The 16417-nt window shown below is 42.5% G+C and overlaps 1 protein-coding gene across 3 annotated transcripts in view; it reads left to right on the top strand.

Moving 5' to 3' along the window:
• The first annotated feature begins 504 nt into the window (after nt 1–504).
• The window catches only part of LOC119502743 (CUB and sushi domain-containing protein 3-like), a 407722-nt gene continuing 391809 nt past the window's right edge, over nt 505–16417 (top strand). For all 3 annotated transcript variants that reach the window (XM_037793920.1, XM_037793919.1, XM_037793918.1), the window contains exon 1: nt 505–2100. In XM_037793920.1, the coding sequence (XP_037649848.1) occupies nt 1818–2100 (283 nt within the window). In that variant the 5' untranslated portion in view covers nt 505–1817. The remainder of the gene's footprint in view (nt 2101–16417) is intronic.

Here is a 16417-nt window from a genome sequence, read left to right as displayed (position 1 = left end):
CAAGCACATTTGGCCACTCCCATGTTGATAAGAGTATTAAATACTTGACGTATCTCTCCTTTAGGTACATTTTGAACAGATAAAAAATGTGCGGTTAATTTGCAGTTAATCACAATTAACTAATTTAATCAATTTTCAGCCCTATTTTTAAATGCACATTATTATCTGGATATACATTATCAATAAGGTAATCATCTTTGACGTTTTACTGCATTAACACATTTATTTGTAATATTAACAAACGCAGTAGCAGGTCATATTTAACATAGTTGAATTATATTGCTACTAAACACATATTGACTAGAAAATCAATTAGGTTGCCATGAAGAACTCAACAGCAACACTTCACCAGAGTGTCTGCTTCTATCATGTGCCATCAAATCCCAAATCCTCTTCCTTGTATTGATTTAATTTCAGTGGACAAGTGGATCAATGAGTGATGACAAGAGGAGCCATTATTGGTTGACTATTGGGTGAAGCTCACAGCATCATAGGGCAGTGTTATTCTCCTCATATGATTTCCTTTTATTTGAATTCTGAATATATTTCATGGTTTTTGTTTCTCTTCCTCTTCACTTTGATCAAATTTGGGCATCCTGTAGGTAAAGTTTTGGCAACCTCCCATTCCTCCATGCCAGTGGACGCCCCTGCATTTTGTCCTTTGTTTTCACACTGCGTAGAGTACACTCTGCATAAGCTGGTGTTTTAAAAATAAACCAACATTCACCCAAAACAAAAAAATCTAGTTTTAAAATAGAGAGTCCATTTTTAAGCTGTTATTTCCGAGCAAAAAAAAAAAAGCACGTGAGTGGAAAGCAGGAGCTTCCGAGGAGCACTTGAAGGCAGCATCTCTCTCTACCGGCGGTGGAGGAAGGAAGGAAGGAAAGAGACGCACCGGCAGCTCCACCAGGGAGGAAAGACCTAAGTAGACCAAGCAGAGGGGATGATCCACGTCTCCTCTGCTTTTACTGACAACAACACGGATTGTCATCTCATCTTTTTTCCTCGGAAGAACTAAAAAAGGAGGAGGACTGATTCAAACACACAACGAGCAAAAGCTTTCTTTGGGTTTGGGCTTGTTTTTTGGTGAGGAGATTCAATGACTGATGGTGATGTGTGAAAAAGAAGTGAAACGAGTGGTAGACTGATGATGAGAGTGATTTCTCTGCTTCCAGGAGGGGCGAAGATGCAACATTTTGCACAACGCCGTTGTTTGTGAGAGGAGAAGAAGAGGAGGAGAAGAGAAGAGGAGAGGAAGGTTTGACCATTACGCACGAGTCGAGAGACGGAGGAGAGGAGAGGAGGGTTATCCGGACAGAAGAAGAGATACAGAACAAATACCCCTGTCCGATTTTGAGGGATTTTTTTTTTTAATTCTAAGAGATGGTGCAAAGGGAGGAGATGCTTTAATAGAAAGAGGGATATTTGAGAATGAAGAAGGGATGCAGCGCAGAGAAGGAAGAGTGGATCTGAAGCCTCTCCATCACTCTTTTTGCACTGGACGGAATAATAGAGAGACATTGACATCGACAGAGTGGATTTAAAGACAGACAGAGAGACAACCTGTGTGCCCGTCCCATGATCCATGATCCCACCTCTCTGTACTTCTCTTTCTGGATGTTGACTCATTCATTTTTTTGGGTGATATGAAGGATATGAAGGATTTATCTAGTCTATGTTAGAAGGAGGAGGCGAGGAAAACGCACGCGTCTCTCTCTCTCTCTCTCTCTCTCTCTCTCTCTCTCTCTCTCTCTCTCCTCTCTCTCCTCTCTCTTTCCCTCTCTCTCTCTCCCTCCGTTTTGTGGATGTGAAGCAGCATGCGGCCCGGTGAGAGCTTAGAGGGCTCGCGCTCGGCTCGCGCAGGATGCATCGGTGTTAATAATAATCTCGCTAATAGCGGCACGGAACGCTGTTGTCTCGCGCACCCCTCCTCGTCGCCAGAGAGGATGAGGATGATGATGATGATGAAGCAGAGGGGGACGACGACGACGAAGAAGAAGAGGAGGATGGTGATGAGAGGGATGACGGACGGAGGGATGACGGTGATGCGCTGTTTTCTGTGGAGTCTCGTTCTCTGCTCGCTCTCCTCGCGCGCGCAAGGTAAGGGGGGGGGGGGGGGATGCGACATACACACAGACACACACACACACAGTTCACACACACGCAGTGTGACATAAACGCCCTCGCTCACACAAGTACACACTCATGGGTGAGACTTTTTGTCTCCCCCTCTCTCCTGCAGTCATCAGGAAGATGCTGCTGCTTCTTCTTCCTCTGTGCGCGCAAGTGGGGTGAAGAGAAGGAGTGTGTGAGTGTGTGTGCGTGTGTGTGTGTGTGTGTGTGTGTGTGAGTGTGAGTGTGAGGGGTGTCTGCGTGCGCGCGAGGGTGTCTGTGAGGTGTCTGTGCATGTGTGTGCGTGAGGTGCGTGGATGTGTTGCGGAGGAAAGAGGAGAAATATAAATTGGCTTACAGGGAGGATGGAGAGAGAGAGAGAGAGAGAGAGAGAGAGAGAAGGAGGGAGAGAAGGAGGGAGAACCGGCAACAGCCTCTTTCCCTCTTTCCTCATTTTCTGCTTGCTTCAGTTTGCTCTCTCTCTCTCTCCTCCCTCCCGTTCTCCTCTCTCTCTCTCTCTCTCTCTCTCTCTCTCTCTCACTCTCTCTCTCTCTCTCTCTCTCTCTCTCTCTCCTCCTCTCTCTCTCTCTCTCTCTCTCCCTCTCTCTCTCTCTCTCTCTCTCCTCCTCCTCTCTCTCTCTCTCCTCCTCTCTCTCTCTCTCTCTCTCCTCCTCCTCTCTCTCTCTCTCCTCCTCTCTCTCTCTCCCTCTCTCTCTCTCTCTCTCTCACTCTCTCTCTCTCTCTCTCCTCCTCCTCTCTCTCTCTCTCTCTCCTCTCTCTCTCTCTCTCTCCTCCTCCTCTCTCTCTCTCTCCTCCTCTCTCTCTCTCTCTCTCCTCTCTCTCTCTCTCTCTCTCTCCTCTCTCTCTCTCTTCTCCTCTCTCTCTCTCTCTCTCTCTCTCTCCATCCTTCTCTTCAATACAGCCATTGAGCTGGTAGCCAATAAATATTCTTGCGGTAGCTCTTGGGCTGTGGCAGTGAACGTGAGCTGCTTATACCAAAGTGTGTGTGTGTTTGTCTCAGTGTGTGTGTGTGTGTGTGTGTGTGTGTGTGTGTGGGTGTGTGAACGTGAGTTGTTTATAGTGATGAGGCCGGAGCCTTACACAGCATTTTATACCCATTTCTTCATCTTCTACTGTATTTCAGTTAAAAATATGTTATATAATGGTGGCATCTCCTCCTTTCTCTCTCTCTCTCTCTCTCACACACACACACACACACACACTTTCTTACTTTGTCCCCTCTCTCTCTCTCTCTCTCTCTCTCTCTGTCTCTCTCTCTCTCTCTAGCTCCCCGTCTCCCTCCCTCCTCTCTTTCCTTCTTGGGTGAAATAAAATGTTAAAATATTCACAGTATAGCACACTCTCTCTTTGTCTGTCTGCATCTTGGTCTTCCTCTGCTTTCCATTTTTAGTTTTGGTCTCTCTGATCTCGCTCAGAAATGCAGTATGGACACACACACACACACACACACACACACACACACAGAGATATATACACTCATGCAAACACACCCAATTGCTGCATCAGGTGAGGCTTCAGTGGTATGGAAACTATTCATCACCGTATCTTGAGGAAGAGGAAGGGAGAGGAGGAGGCGAAAGACGGATGGGGAGGAAGAGATTGAGAGACTGACAATGGGCTTGTGAGGAAGTGAGGCAGCAGGAGGAGAGGAAAGGAGGAGAGGAAGAAGGAAAGGAGATAGAGTTGAGTGAGAAAAAGACGATGGAAAGAGACGGACCAAGTTTAGAGACACAAGCAGGACGGGGTTTCTAACTAGCTTCTGACATAACCGAGCATGGTTGATTTAGTCAAACAACGTGGGTTGAGATGTGGTGAGCAGAAAGGTGGAGTTTGTGTTTGTAAATCGCACAGGAAGACAACAGAAACCTCAACAAAAACAGACTACTGTGGAAGCCATCGAGAACCATTTGTCATTGTAATTGTAAAGTCCGCATGATGCTCCAGTGTAGGGTGATCATGTGTAGGCTGACGGAGCAGAAATAAAATGGATTTCTACGTCTAGACACTTGGCTTTGCACCATCACGGATTGTATTTTCACTCTAAAAAAACAGGAATCTCCAGCCTTCTTGTAGCCTATTTGGAAAGGTTTTTTTTCATGGTTCACTCTGATGGACAGATGAGAGCAGGCTGTCGGACGAACACAAGAAAGGTGGGATTCCCTCGGGCACAAAAGATCTAATTTTAAACCCTTTGGGGTCCAGATCTTGGCAGTGATCTCCTCATGAGGCTGTGAGAGACCTCGTAGTATCAGATCTCCTGGTATAAATGTGGAGGCTGACTGAAGAATAGGTTTAGTTAAATGCAAATTCCCATTAAGATTAATAGAACGTCAAAAGGTAGATGTATAAGTTGGAAAAGCAAGCAAGCACATAAAACTTTTTTTTTTTTAAATGCCAATGCTGAAAGGAGAGGTAAATAAATGTGTAATTAAATGTCCCCCTGATCCATGCTGACATTTTGGGCACCAAGGCTTTAAAAAGAGGCTGGAAAATTAAAACCAGCCACCAGCCAAAACGCTGTTACATTTTGGCTGGTGGCTGGCGAATTAGTCTCCTCTACCGGCTCTTTTGGCAGGTAACCAATCATTGTACGGGCCCGCAATTCTATTCTAAAAACCAATCTGAAAAGGTAAAGTAATGAAATAGGCAGTAATGGATTCGCACGCTGCTGTAGACAGTGGACAAAAAAAATTCCTCAAACTTGCTTAACACATTTTTGACACCGAGACACAGCGCCGTTTTGCAAAGTAGTAGCGTCTCTTTTGTCGTGATGGGTTTTAATTGAGGAGTTCCTCAAAGTCTCGGCGTGTTAAAATAAGGTCAGGAGGGCAATCTTGTGATGAGAGGTTTCAACACGCCAGCTTGCTTTGGACTCTGTCTGATCTGACAGGTTATTATGAAACTCTTTTTGTATATTTTTGAATGCAGTAAAGTTTATGTCAAAAAACCTCAAATGAAGTTCCCCCTCTAAGTCAGATGCTGAAAATTGCTGTACATGTCCTCTGCTCTTCCTCTCCCCCCCTGATCCCCTTGTGTCTGTTTCATCTGCTCTCCTCCCAGCCGCTCCGCTCAGCTTAACTCCACCTCTCCTCCTCCTCCTCCTCCTCCTCCTCTTTCTCCTGTCCCCTGCCCCTCTGTTTCCCCTCTCCTCCGCTCAGCACTTCTTCTGTGCTTCTCATCTCTCCTCTGGGCTCCCACTCTTCTCTTTTCGTCTGTCAGATTTGTCCTGTGGCTCCAGAGGCTTAATTTACTCACCAAACATACTCAATCGCACATGTGCGCACATGCACACAAGACAAAACCCACACACATTTTTCAGCGTCTCTCCGGCTCTTAAATGTATTCTGGGCTACATTCAGCCTGTCAGGATCAAACCGAGGAGCCGAGTCCAACCTCAGCAAGCCTGCACCTTTTGCAGCAGATCCGTGTTTGAGCTTCTTTTTAACACCGCTTCTAAGATTAACCTTATCACAGGTTTTTACTGACAGTATGGATTTCATCAGCGCTCAATCATAGGGATAACACTGATCAATCATCGAGCACTAATTATCTAGCAGGGTAATCTATTTCTGATCATCGGTGGGGTGAGGATTTAGAACCGGTTCTACTTAAAGCAGCAGTGGGTAGCAAATATGATTAAAAAAAGTTATTTTTATAAAACGGTCACTATATTCTGCACAGTAGTGCATGAGACAGGTAACCTGAGAAAAAAACATGTGCCTCTGTGTCCTCTGGTGCTCTTAATGGCATCTGCAAGATTTCACAGACCGGAAGAAAACAAGCAGTCAGAGCCGAGCTGGAGCCTGCCGTCTCTGAGCAGTTGTCAATCACTCGCAAACTGCGATCAAACAATCAAACTTGGCAGCGTTGATCAAATATGAATCAATATTCTTGTACTGTAATGCCTATTTCTCACATAAAATGTTTTCAGAAACATCTTGTAGTGTACTGTTTAGCTGTAAAATGAGAAAGTTTGTGACCCGGCAGTCGTGTTGAGATCAGTTGAGGAAATACCTGAGCACGGCCCACCAGCCGGAGCACACTTTCTCATTTGACATTTTTCATTTTTGGAGATGTTTCTGAAAACATTTGAGGCGAGAAATAGGCATTACTGTAACAGAATATTGATTCATATTTGATCAGCGCTGCCTAGTTTGACCGTTTGATCGGAGTTCACGAGTGATTGACAGCTGCCTCCGTTGAATGAACAGCCAATAGGAACGCGCTCTCTCTCTGAAATGACCTGTGATTGGTCAAAGTCTCCTGTCACGGGATTTTTTAATCGCTCTGAAAACGGAACCATGAGGATGTGGAGAAGTCTAGTTTCCTCTCAGAACACTTGAATTACAATATGCTGAAAGGTTATTATGGATTTTTTGCCCAATGATGCCAAAAGTATTCTGCCTACTGCAGGTTTAAGACTATAGTCTCCAGCATGTGACCCAGTAATTAAACCAGAGGGCTAAAAATAGCTAATTCAATTTCTATTGACGAGCCATGGAAATGTAGTGCTTTGTTCCTGCAACATGGCTAAATTGAAATTTATCAGTCATCCCCTGGTAGCGTCTAGTAATTTAATGCCGGTCATCAGTGCGCAGTGAAACGGTCCTCCAGCCAGGTTTTATAACCCATCACTGGATATCTGAGATTGATTGGTGCGGACTTCAACTCTCATGTTGATTATAAGTCATTGATTGATGTTGTCCATTAATACTCAACTGCTAATCATTTACCTGTGTTAGTTACTGGTTGTGTGATCATTCTCTTGCTGTCAATTATCGATTGATATTCTACAGTACGTACAATTAATAATGAGGTTTATTGAAGAGCTCGGAGGCCAAAAAATAAATCATGCCTGCACTGACAAGCACAGGAGCATTACGTCCCTTTGTGTTGAATTCACACACACGAGCATTCTGACTATTAGTACACGGTGTACACACACCGAGGCAGACGAGCACTCTCACACTGAACATTAGCGCAACACAGACTCTCTAACACACATTTAATCCTCTGGCTTATGGCTGCTTTCTCAGGGAGCGAGATGTGTCTGTCGCAGAGTCAGCCTCTTGATCATATAAATACTTTTGACTTACTGAGGAAGAGATGGAGAGAAAGGGGGGAAATATGGGGGGGAGGCGAGGCTGAGAAAGAGGGGGAAGGGGCAAGAGCAAGGCATAATGTATATGCATTTTATTCATTTTATACGGTTGCATCCTCAACTACATTACTCATCTGTCCCACTTGACTTTCATTCACCTAATCCTCTCCTACAAGCTCCATACAGTGAATCTGTAATTACTTGTTTTTTCTTTCTATTTCACCTCCTTTCCTTTCCTTTCCTCTCCTCTACAACCTCTCCTCACCTTTCCTTTCTTTTCCTTTCCTTTCCTTTCCTTTCCTCTCCAACCTGTCCTGTCCTTTCCTTTCCTTTCCTCGGAAAGTGGTTTTCTGGATATTTTCAATATGATGGTTTTGTCTGACGGTGATCTGAGCAGCATTCATTTTCCCCAAAAGCTGATTTTCTTCATGCAAAATAGTTATCTATGAATGTAATTTCTGGGATAGAGGTGGCCCTTAACCCTATAGGTGCAAGTGTGTGTGTGTGTTGCTTCATATTTCTTAAAGAATATGAAGCCTTTGATATTTCCCAACATTAGAGGGCATTGCAATTTCAGTTAGGTTTCTCCCTCTGTGCCTTTTTCGATCTAATTTGTGCTCCCTGTACTCCTTTTCTCACTTTCTCATTGGATTGAAAATCCTTGCACTGTGGTGTTACTACAGTGGCTGTACTGGGAACTCCACCGTTGAGTAATGAGCGAGTAGGTGTTTTGCTGCGTATATTCATATTCTTGATATTAGGCTGCTCCATACTCGTTTTTTTTCCCTCTCCATCCATCTTCCTCCACCCTTAATCGCCCATTCTTCTTCTCTCCTGCCTCCTCCCACCAACATTCGCCCATGGTGAATTTGTAATCACCTCCTTTCTCACATCCCACATCTGCCGTCTCCTTCCTCTCTTCTCTTTCTTCCATTAGTCTTGCCTCTCCTCTCCTCTCCCCTCTCCTGCCTCCAGCCCCCGTCCTTAGTGAATTTGTTATAAGTGTTGATTGTAATAGGAAGGTACTCGCGGGGTACAGCTCTGATAATCTCTAATGTGTATTTTCTCTCTTAGCCAACAAACAGGGCGCACATTTAATTCCTGCACACAGATTGGCATCCGAATGATGTGTTTTTAAATTGCTGGAGAGCCAAATCTACTCGCGTGTTTCACATTTGTTGCCTGCTATGATTTTTTTTCGAGATGCCAGCTTGCACATATTGAGCGGGCTGCTAAATTGAAAGAAGTGATAATTTTGCCATGCAAATTGGACTAAAGAGAGACTGCACTCCAGTGAGCCGTTCCAGCTGTTCCCGGGCCCCGTGGATCCATTATAGCTTTTTATATACAATTGCGCTTTTCCCTCCAAGGTCTAGTGCAAATGTGCATTTACAGGCTGGTGTCACGAGGGTAATAAGTATAAGCATAATTCATCATAATTGAATGCAAAGACACAAGGGCGTCCTGCAGGAGCCATCAGCAAAGATGGCTCTGCCTCGGACTAACTGTAAAAAATGATGGAATTCCAGCAAGTATATCTTTTTAATGTGTCTCTAATGTATTTTGTCACTGCAACTTTATTATAATTGTGTATTTCATCCAAAATTCCACTAAATACTAATATACGCACGCATACACAAATCAGATGCAATGCTTAAATCACTATGAAGCATTCCAAATATGAAACAAGGCTCTGATTAAAGGCCCGTCAAATTGGGAAAATCAACTGTGGTTCTCAGAAGGTGACTTTTGAGAGATGTATGAGGTTTCTGAAGAACACAGGCTGTTTGTACGTACACACACACACACATACACATACACACACTCACTCAAACTCAGACACACACACACGCTTTCACGCGTACACAATCTGTCAGTCTTCCATAGCCTCTTCATTATTTCAAAGATGATTAGAAGTAGACATGACGTGAACATGTTGATTGGGCGCACACACACAATCACACACACACACACGCCAATAACTACACAAAAAGATGCTGGGCACATAAAGATAGCATGTGTTACCCTGAGGTTGTGACCGCAAACACACAAGCGCGCACGCAAACACACACACACACACACACACAGACACACACAGACTCTCTCTGATGCGTTACAGGAAAGGCAGATGAGAAATTAACAAAGACAGACAGTCTCATATCCAGCTGGTGCTCCTTGTGTGTGTGTGTGTGTGTGCGTGTGTTTGTCTGTGTGTGTGTGTGTGAGAGAGGTGTTCTAATCTATATAAAGAAACAGGAAACACGGCCAGTATACTGTGTGAGGGGCTATTTTATCTAAGATGTAAGCCTGGGTTAAAATAGCGTCTATAGGAATGTTTCTATATAGATAGATGGGCACGTAAACTCAAGCGTCGGTCAAAGGTTCGATCCCTGGTGACAGCCGGTCGGTCTCTGTCAGACTGCCCTTGAGGGTAGATACTGATGCCCTTAATGACCGTGTGCTCTCTGGGGGAAAATACATGCAGCAGCTGACATGAAATTCCTACAACACCAACACAACAACCGGACCGAAACGACACAAATAATGCAGAATATAAAGAGATAGAAAAGGTTGTTGATTATCGTAATGAAAGCAGGCTGTGTTCATCGCAAAAGCTCCACAGACCACATCATGTCGATGTCACGGCAACCTAAGATTAACTTGAGCTGAATACATTTTGTGCCATTGCTGTCACTTTGCCTTTAATTCGTACCTATTTAAGTAATTTGGCTGCCAGTGTCCTCACTGCGTTCTAGGCTGCTCCTGCTAGTGAAGGAAAAAGATGGTCAAATGAGGCAAACAAACAAAAGCTACACTAAATGCAAATAATGAGCCTCAATAATTATACTCCAAATTATTGACAGTTTAATTTAAGGGTTAAAACAGTTCTTTTAATGAGGAGCAAATTAGTCGTGAATAGCATTGCATTGTCTTCGTAGAGGATTAGGAATACCACATAAAACAGCTTACCACAGGCGCAGTTTGCATTGGTTCAGGGGACTCGCTGAACCCTATAGTGGCCGTAGCCAAAAGTGCATGTCGGGATATCTATATTTTTTTTATAATAACACAGTTAATAACAACAACAACAACAATAGCAACTAATAAATTATTGCAATGATGAATTATATCAACCTTGTTGTGTCAACAGGATAAGCCAACAAGATAAGAAGATAGATTTGTGGTCTTTTTATTCACTTATAACATCGGATGCCCTCTATGCACACACTGTTAAAGGGACTATTTGTAACTTTCAGAAATGCTTCTTAACAGCGACACCTGTGGCCGTGAAATCAACGAAAGTCAGCGTCGGGCTCGCGCTTGCTCGCTCTAAATATACCTGAACGAGCATCGCTCAAAACAGTGAGGCGAAACACGTCAGCTAAAAGCACAATATCACTCTATATTTCAGCTGCTTGGCAGTAATGTTAGCTGACCAGACGAAGGTCTCTCCATGAACATGATTTAGATCTGATCCTAGTGTTGGCTTTTCCTGCCTAAGTGCAGGCTGAGGCAGCGGGGCTCTTCAGCGTGTCTCCCTGCTCTCTCAGCCCGCAGCCGGAGAGAGCAAAGGAGACACCGGCACCCGGTCGGTAACGAGAGGGTAACGTAACTCTCTGAAGAGCTCCGTCACTTCACAAGACACGGGAAAGCTCTGTTGGTCTGGAGGAACTGCAGCATTTATTTCTGCACAAACGTCCCCTGTGCATTCACTAGATATTCTCAGAGCTAAACTAACTCTTCTGCAGTGTGGAGTGATCTCCCTCCAGCCTGCTCCCGCCTTATTTAGGTTTTTGTAGTGACATGAGGAGGTATCGTATAGATCGTAGATAGATCTCATTTCAAATTCATGAATCAGCCGGCCCTCATCCGTTGTGGCGCTTTCAAAGCGAGCAACAGGAATAAATAGAAACAGGGCGTCCGACAAAGGTTCAGCTCCAAATGGCGTCGCACTACACGGTGATGCGCCGCTCGTGACTAGTGAGGACATTCCAGTATAGAAATCAAAGCAATCAAACTGATTTATGTCAATGACGCTTGCTCGCGTCACATTCAGTTAGGACACAGTGTAATATGTGGGCAACACACCACATCCCAATACACTTGACCTCTCTGTGACGTACACATTACATTCCCTCTAGATTTGTTTTGTGAACCCCCAATCTTAAAGTTCAAACTGCGCCTATGCAGCTTACATATGACTTGAAAACACCTTTTCACACTGAATGTCAGAGTAGAGACTGCATAAACCTGTCAACTATATAACATGTGCTTAACACCTACAAGCAAAACATATTAAACATGAACATTATCTAGATTAACAAGTTATCATTCATTATCATTCATCGTTCATAATGAATGGACGTATGCACATTGTTGTAGGTAATAATGTGCAGATGGTGTACCGGCATTCATAGTCTTTATTCATGAACATGATATAAAGCGTTGATAAATGACATCACTAATGATGTGCTATCCCCGTTGAACATGTTTAGAATATGATTTTTAATCTATCATTGTAATTGAACTCTTCATTAACTCCACTCTTATTTGAGCTCCATCATCACACAGTTCAACAAATCCCTCAGTTTCTTTATCTGTTGTAATTAAACACGTTTACAGACGCTACCTCTAATATTTAATGGTTCCTTGCTCTGCTCGTTATATCTTATTCTACTCCGAGGTCTTTGTCTAATGTAGCAATGATGTGATGGATATCAGATTTTTTGGAACACGGTTGTTGCTATGGTGACCATGTGAGCGTTAAAATTCAGCCGTTGGTATAGTGCATCACTTAGCAATGCAACATAGACACACACACACACAGGCACAACGGTAAAATATGTGACAAAACAAAATGTTTCAAAGGCAATTAAAATACCTAAAACCAGTTTATTGTCTTCTAATATCACAAAAATGTTGTTTAAATGTGCTTTGGTGATTTGCTTGGTCCCTCAGCTTGACATATTTTATAAAATATGCAGCCATTTTTTAACAAAACTAAATGTAACACATGGCTTGTGTCAGTGTAGGAGCGAGAAAACATCTCAGTTAAGTGAGATGTTCATGCATTAGTAACAAATTAACATCGAGGCTTTAAGGGACTTATTACTAAGCAACAGTTGTTATTTTTTGATTATTTGATTTTCCTGTTATTTTTATGTTTTGTGGAAACAAATAATTTGAATATTTATTCAGTGGTGGTTAAAAAATAGTCTCTAAAGACATTAACACACAAGACACAAAGTAATTTGATTAGTCAGTTTGCCAGACAAATGAGCCGTCTGTTAACCCAACGTTATTCTTTGCTGTCCCAATAATTTTAATTACTGTCAATTATAATTTCAAGTTGTATTTTTTTAAGATATATTAAGTGCTATAATTGGTTTAATCAACCCAATAGGGGGCATTTAACAATCATCATATAACAAAACATGTTAATTTAGTTTTTTTTTTTCCAATATGAGAAAATAATATTTTCAATTTCTGACACGCCGGGGTATTGGACGGGAGAGAAAAACAAAGCAACAGGAGGTGTTTTTGTGTTTATGTGTTTAGACCTGGCGTGTGATGACAGGTATGCCCATGTGCCCCACACCCACAGAAACATGGCTGTCAGCAGACATCACACACACTTCGCTATCCAAACGCACACACACGATCTCACTAGCTCATCACCCCGTGCTGTTATGCTCATGAGGATAGTCTATTGTTTTATCGTGCTGTTAAATTAATTCCCCCGTCAACTGATCTTAAATACATTTTTTTCTTTTATGACATCTCACGACATGTCTAAATCTTTGCAAGCAAGAAAGTAGTTGGATTATCATCATCATTATAATCATTCACTCGTGCTTGCATGCATACACACGCTCACTTTCTCCTATAGTCTTATTGGCTAGGAGTCTCAGAGCTCTGCAGGTGATGCATTTCCTTCCTAAGCCGTGATGTATTTCCTGTCTGAGCATTGCGCCTTGGGAGCCTTTTTCGTACTGTTGTTCATTCTGCCTATGTGTGTGTGTGTCTTTCTGTGCACAGGATGCATTTCTATAGGTGTGTGTGCAAGTGCACGCGTGTGCTTGTCTGCTCCATTCCCAGAGAAGACTCATTTCCCCAGCAGGCCCTGTCAGGCTGTTTCTGGGCGCACTCAGTTCACAGCTGGAGGCTACTGCTGTCACCTGCTTACCTAACATCTCTCCTCTCTCCTCTCCTCTCCTCTCCTCTCCCCTCAGTCATAACATTAGTGAACTCTGTACCACCATATAACACTCACTGATTCATTTTGGCGCAGCTTTCTACAAGATAACTAGAAGTGAAAAGGGAACTGGTCCTTTATACTTGGCAATCAAATTACTCCAAAGAGACCGTGCAGCCAAACACTTGAACTGAGAGTCTAAAAGTCCTATTTTTACATCGGTATTTAGCGCAACTCTTCACTAAAATTGCTGTTTTCTAAAGCTTTCATGCTTGGGTGGCCACCAGCATGCACCAGAAAGGAGGACACCTCTGCAGGGCAGGCAGAGACGATAACCAAGACAGCTACAGCCACAGTTAATGTGTGTGTGTATACAGTATATACCATATATACACACACATACTATAAAAAGAACTCATCAGCCCCAATTTGGCCTCTGCATTTGGACACACACAGCCTAGAAGAGATTTAAACTTCAAATTGTGAACAAACAAAGGAGAAACACAGCAAATATCAGCAAATAGGAAGTGGGAATTAATAAAGTTACTGACCAGCCGGGTCTCAACAAATGGCTTATGAATGAAATGGTAATTTGTAAGTCATTTTGTGTGTAATAACGCTTTCGTTGCTTTTGGCATGACACGTGTTCGAGACAAGAATTTGTGTCCTAAAGTTCTGTTGAGTTATTTTGCAGCTACCTTGGTGATGTTTGTGACAGCCTTAAAGTGATCATGAGATCAGATTTCATTGACATGTACAAACTAACTTTTGTCTGATGTGCAGGGAAATTAAGTTTGCATGCACAGATATCCCAGAGGTGACGGCATGCGGCTCGCAGACAAAGCTCAGCAGGGTGTTGCAGTGGACAACAGTGAACGTTTTGATCTTTGACACTAGCCGTCTGTTTCCCCCACACCGACCCTACCCCCTCCCTCTCTCTCTCTCTGAGTGTCTCCCTACCTCTCTCGATCAGGGTCACCGGGTCAGACAGAGAGCAGATGCTTAACCACACTGCCACAACCAAACCTGACACCACGACATGCATACCCTCAATCTGTCATCTCCCCTTGTTAAATGTTTTAGTCTCTTTCTTGCCTGTTTTATTGTCCATTGCTTGAAAAGCAGTGGAGACTGATGAAACAAAAGCTGAATTTAACTCGGTGCACTGATTGATGGATTGATTGATATAAAGTATGTAGTATATATATCAGAAGTTTGTGTTGTAAATGTTTCCATTTACAACATATGTTAGGATTCACGCCTGGGTTGAATCAGGGGAAATCTATTTGGACCTTTGTGGTTACATGTTGAGTATTGACTGATGTAAACGTGGTATCTCGAGCTGATGAAGTCCATCACTCGTAAATCAAACCTCCTCGTCTTATGTGTAACTTCATAATTTGTTTGGATTTGTTTTCTGTTCACGTCAATGCCACAGGTACAGAAAATGATATGATCATTAAGCTAAAAGATGTCTTTCTTCTTTGGCAAGCTTCCTGTGATACACTTTGACTCTGCTGCATTTGGTGCCAATGTCCCTTTATTTTTCATGTCGTTTTAAAAAACCCACGACAGTAGCTAAGTGCCTCTTTGGCTTGAAAGGCATGACAAACAATTTAATCTCCATTTTCTTGTTAATAGAAAACCATAACCATATTTTTTGGTTGAGACATTGTCCTTCTCCTTCCAAGTTTCCTAAAAAAAGTATTTTAGGGAATAGAAAATTAATTTGCCCAACACATATCCAGTTTTGTTGAAGGGTAACACAATAGCAGTTGGTTTATAGTGTACGAATACAAATCAAAATCTTGGTGGATAAGATTAAGAATTGAGAAATTTAGAAATATTAGACGGAAAAAAAGTGGAAGTATATGAAACATATCACTGCAATTTCTCTTAAAGACACCTTACATTGTCATTATTTAATTATACTTTAGAAATGTCTTAAACCAATTGAGAACAGCCCAAAGCAAAATGTAATATGGTCTCTTCGTAACTCTCACTTTGCCAAGTGATGTCTTCAGCTTGCTGCTGATCTTTTGGAGGTAATTTACTGTATATCCTCCAACAAACAAAGGACGCAAGAGGCTATTCTAAGTACTAGTCGATGTCCGAATGCCTGGCAGAGGTTGAGCTGAAATGAGTTTCTGAGATCAAAAGAAACCGAACGATAAAAGGATAAAAGGGATTGAAAGATAAAAAGGATTTCAGTCACTAGATCAGAATTGCTCCTTTATAGAACAGAAATCAACAGAATTAAAATCCATTCAAACACAAGGAATGCATCACTGGATGTGTCACAAAGGTCACCGCGTTCAAAAGACATTTCTGTGGACTCCACAAAACGTTTTTTCTTACACTCCACAAAAGTCACTAAAGTGGCGGTCCACAAAGCATCTCCACTCAGATATCTATTTATCCGAGGTTTAAAGTTTGTGCCGTTCAGTTTTCCGATTATTTTCTTTAAGTGAACAAGGACGATGGGAAAAGAGGTGATGACATCAGGCCATTTATTTATTGATTATGAGCCGAGGTTGTGATGTGATGAGCATTCCTACATCAAGTGTTCGAAGGCAAATATGAGTACAATTTTCCTGCCGATGGGAAACAAGCCATCGTCTCTCTGACCAGTTTGTTCTGATCTGAAAGCCACTTTGGCTGTAAATTTAACAGGCTGGGAACATTTAGAAAACCCCAGCCACCAAAGTTTTTAAAATATTAATTTGATGCCCTTTGCGTATGCATGAAGTACTTAACTTAAAAATGACTCTACTCGTGTTGATCTGTTTAAGCCATTAACCTAGTTCAGTGATTTATTTTGTCTTTTCAATTACAGCTGAAAATACAGGCCAACTGTTGTCCCACATAATGAAATCGAGGAGGATTATGGATTATATGGATTACATCCATTCATTTGTCCTTCAAATGTATGTGAGACGCTGCTAATTGGAGTTTGATGAGTGTTGGGAGAGCAATACGTCTCACCA

The sequence above is a fragment of the Sebastes umbrosus genome, chromosome 15 (genome assembly GCF_015220745.1).
Source record: "Sebastes umbrosus isolate fSebUmb1 chromosome 15, fSebUmb1.pri, whole genome shotgun sequence".
Lineage (NCBI taxonomy): Eukaryota > Metazoa > Chordata > Actinopteri > Perciformes > Sebastidae > Sebastes > Sebastes umbrosus.
The sequence above is the reverse complement of the archived record's forward strand: the minus strand, read 5'-3'. Positions and strand labels throughout refer to the sequence as shown.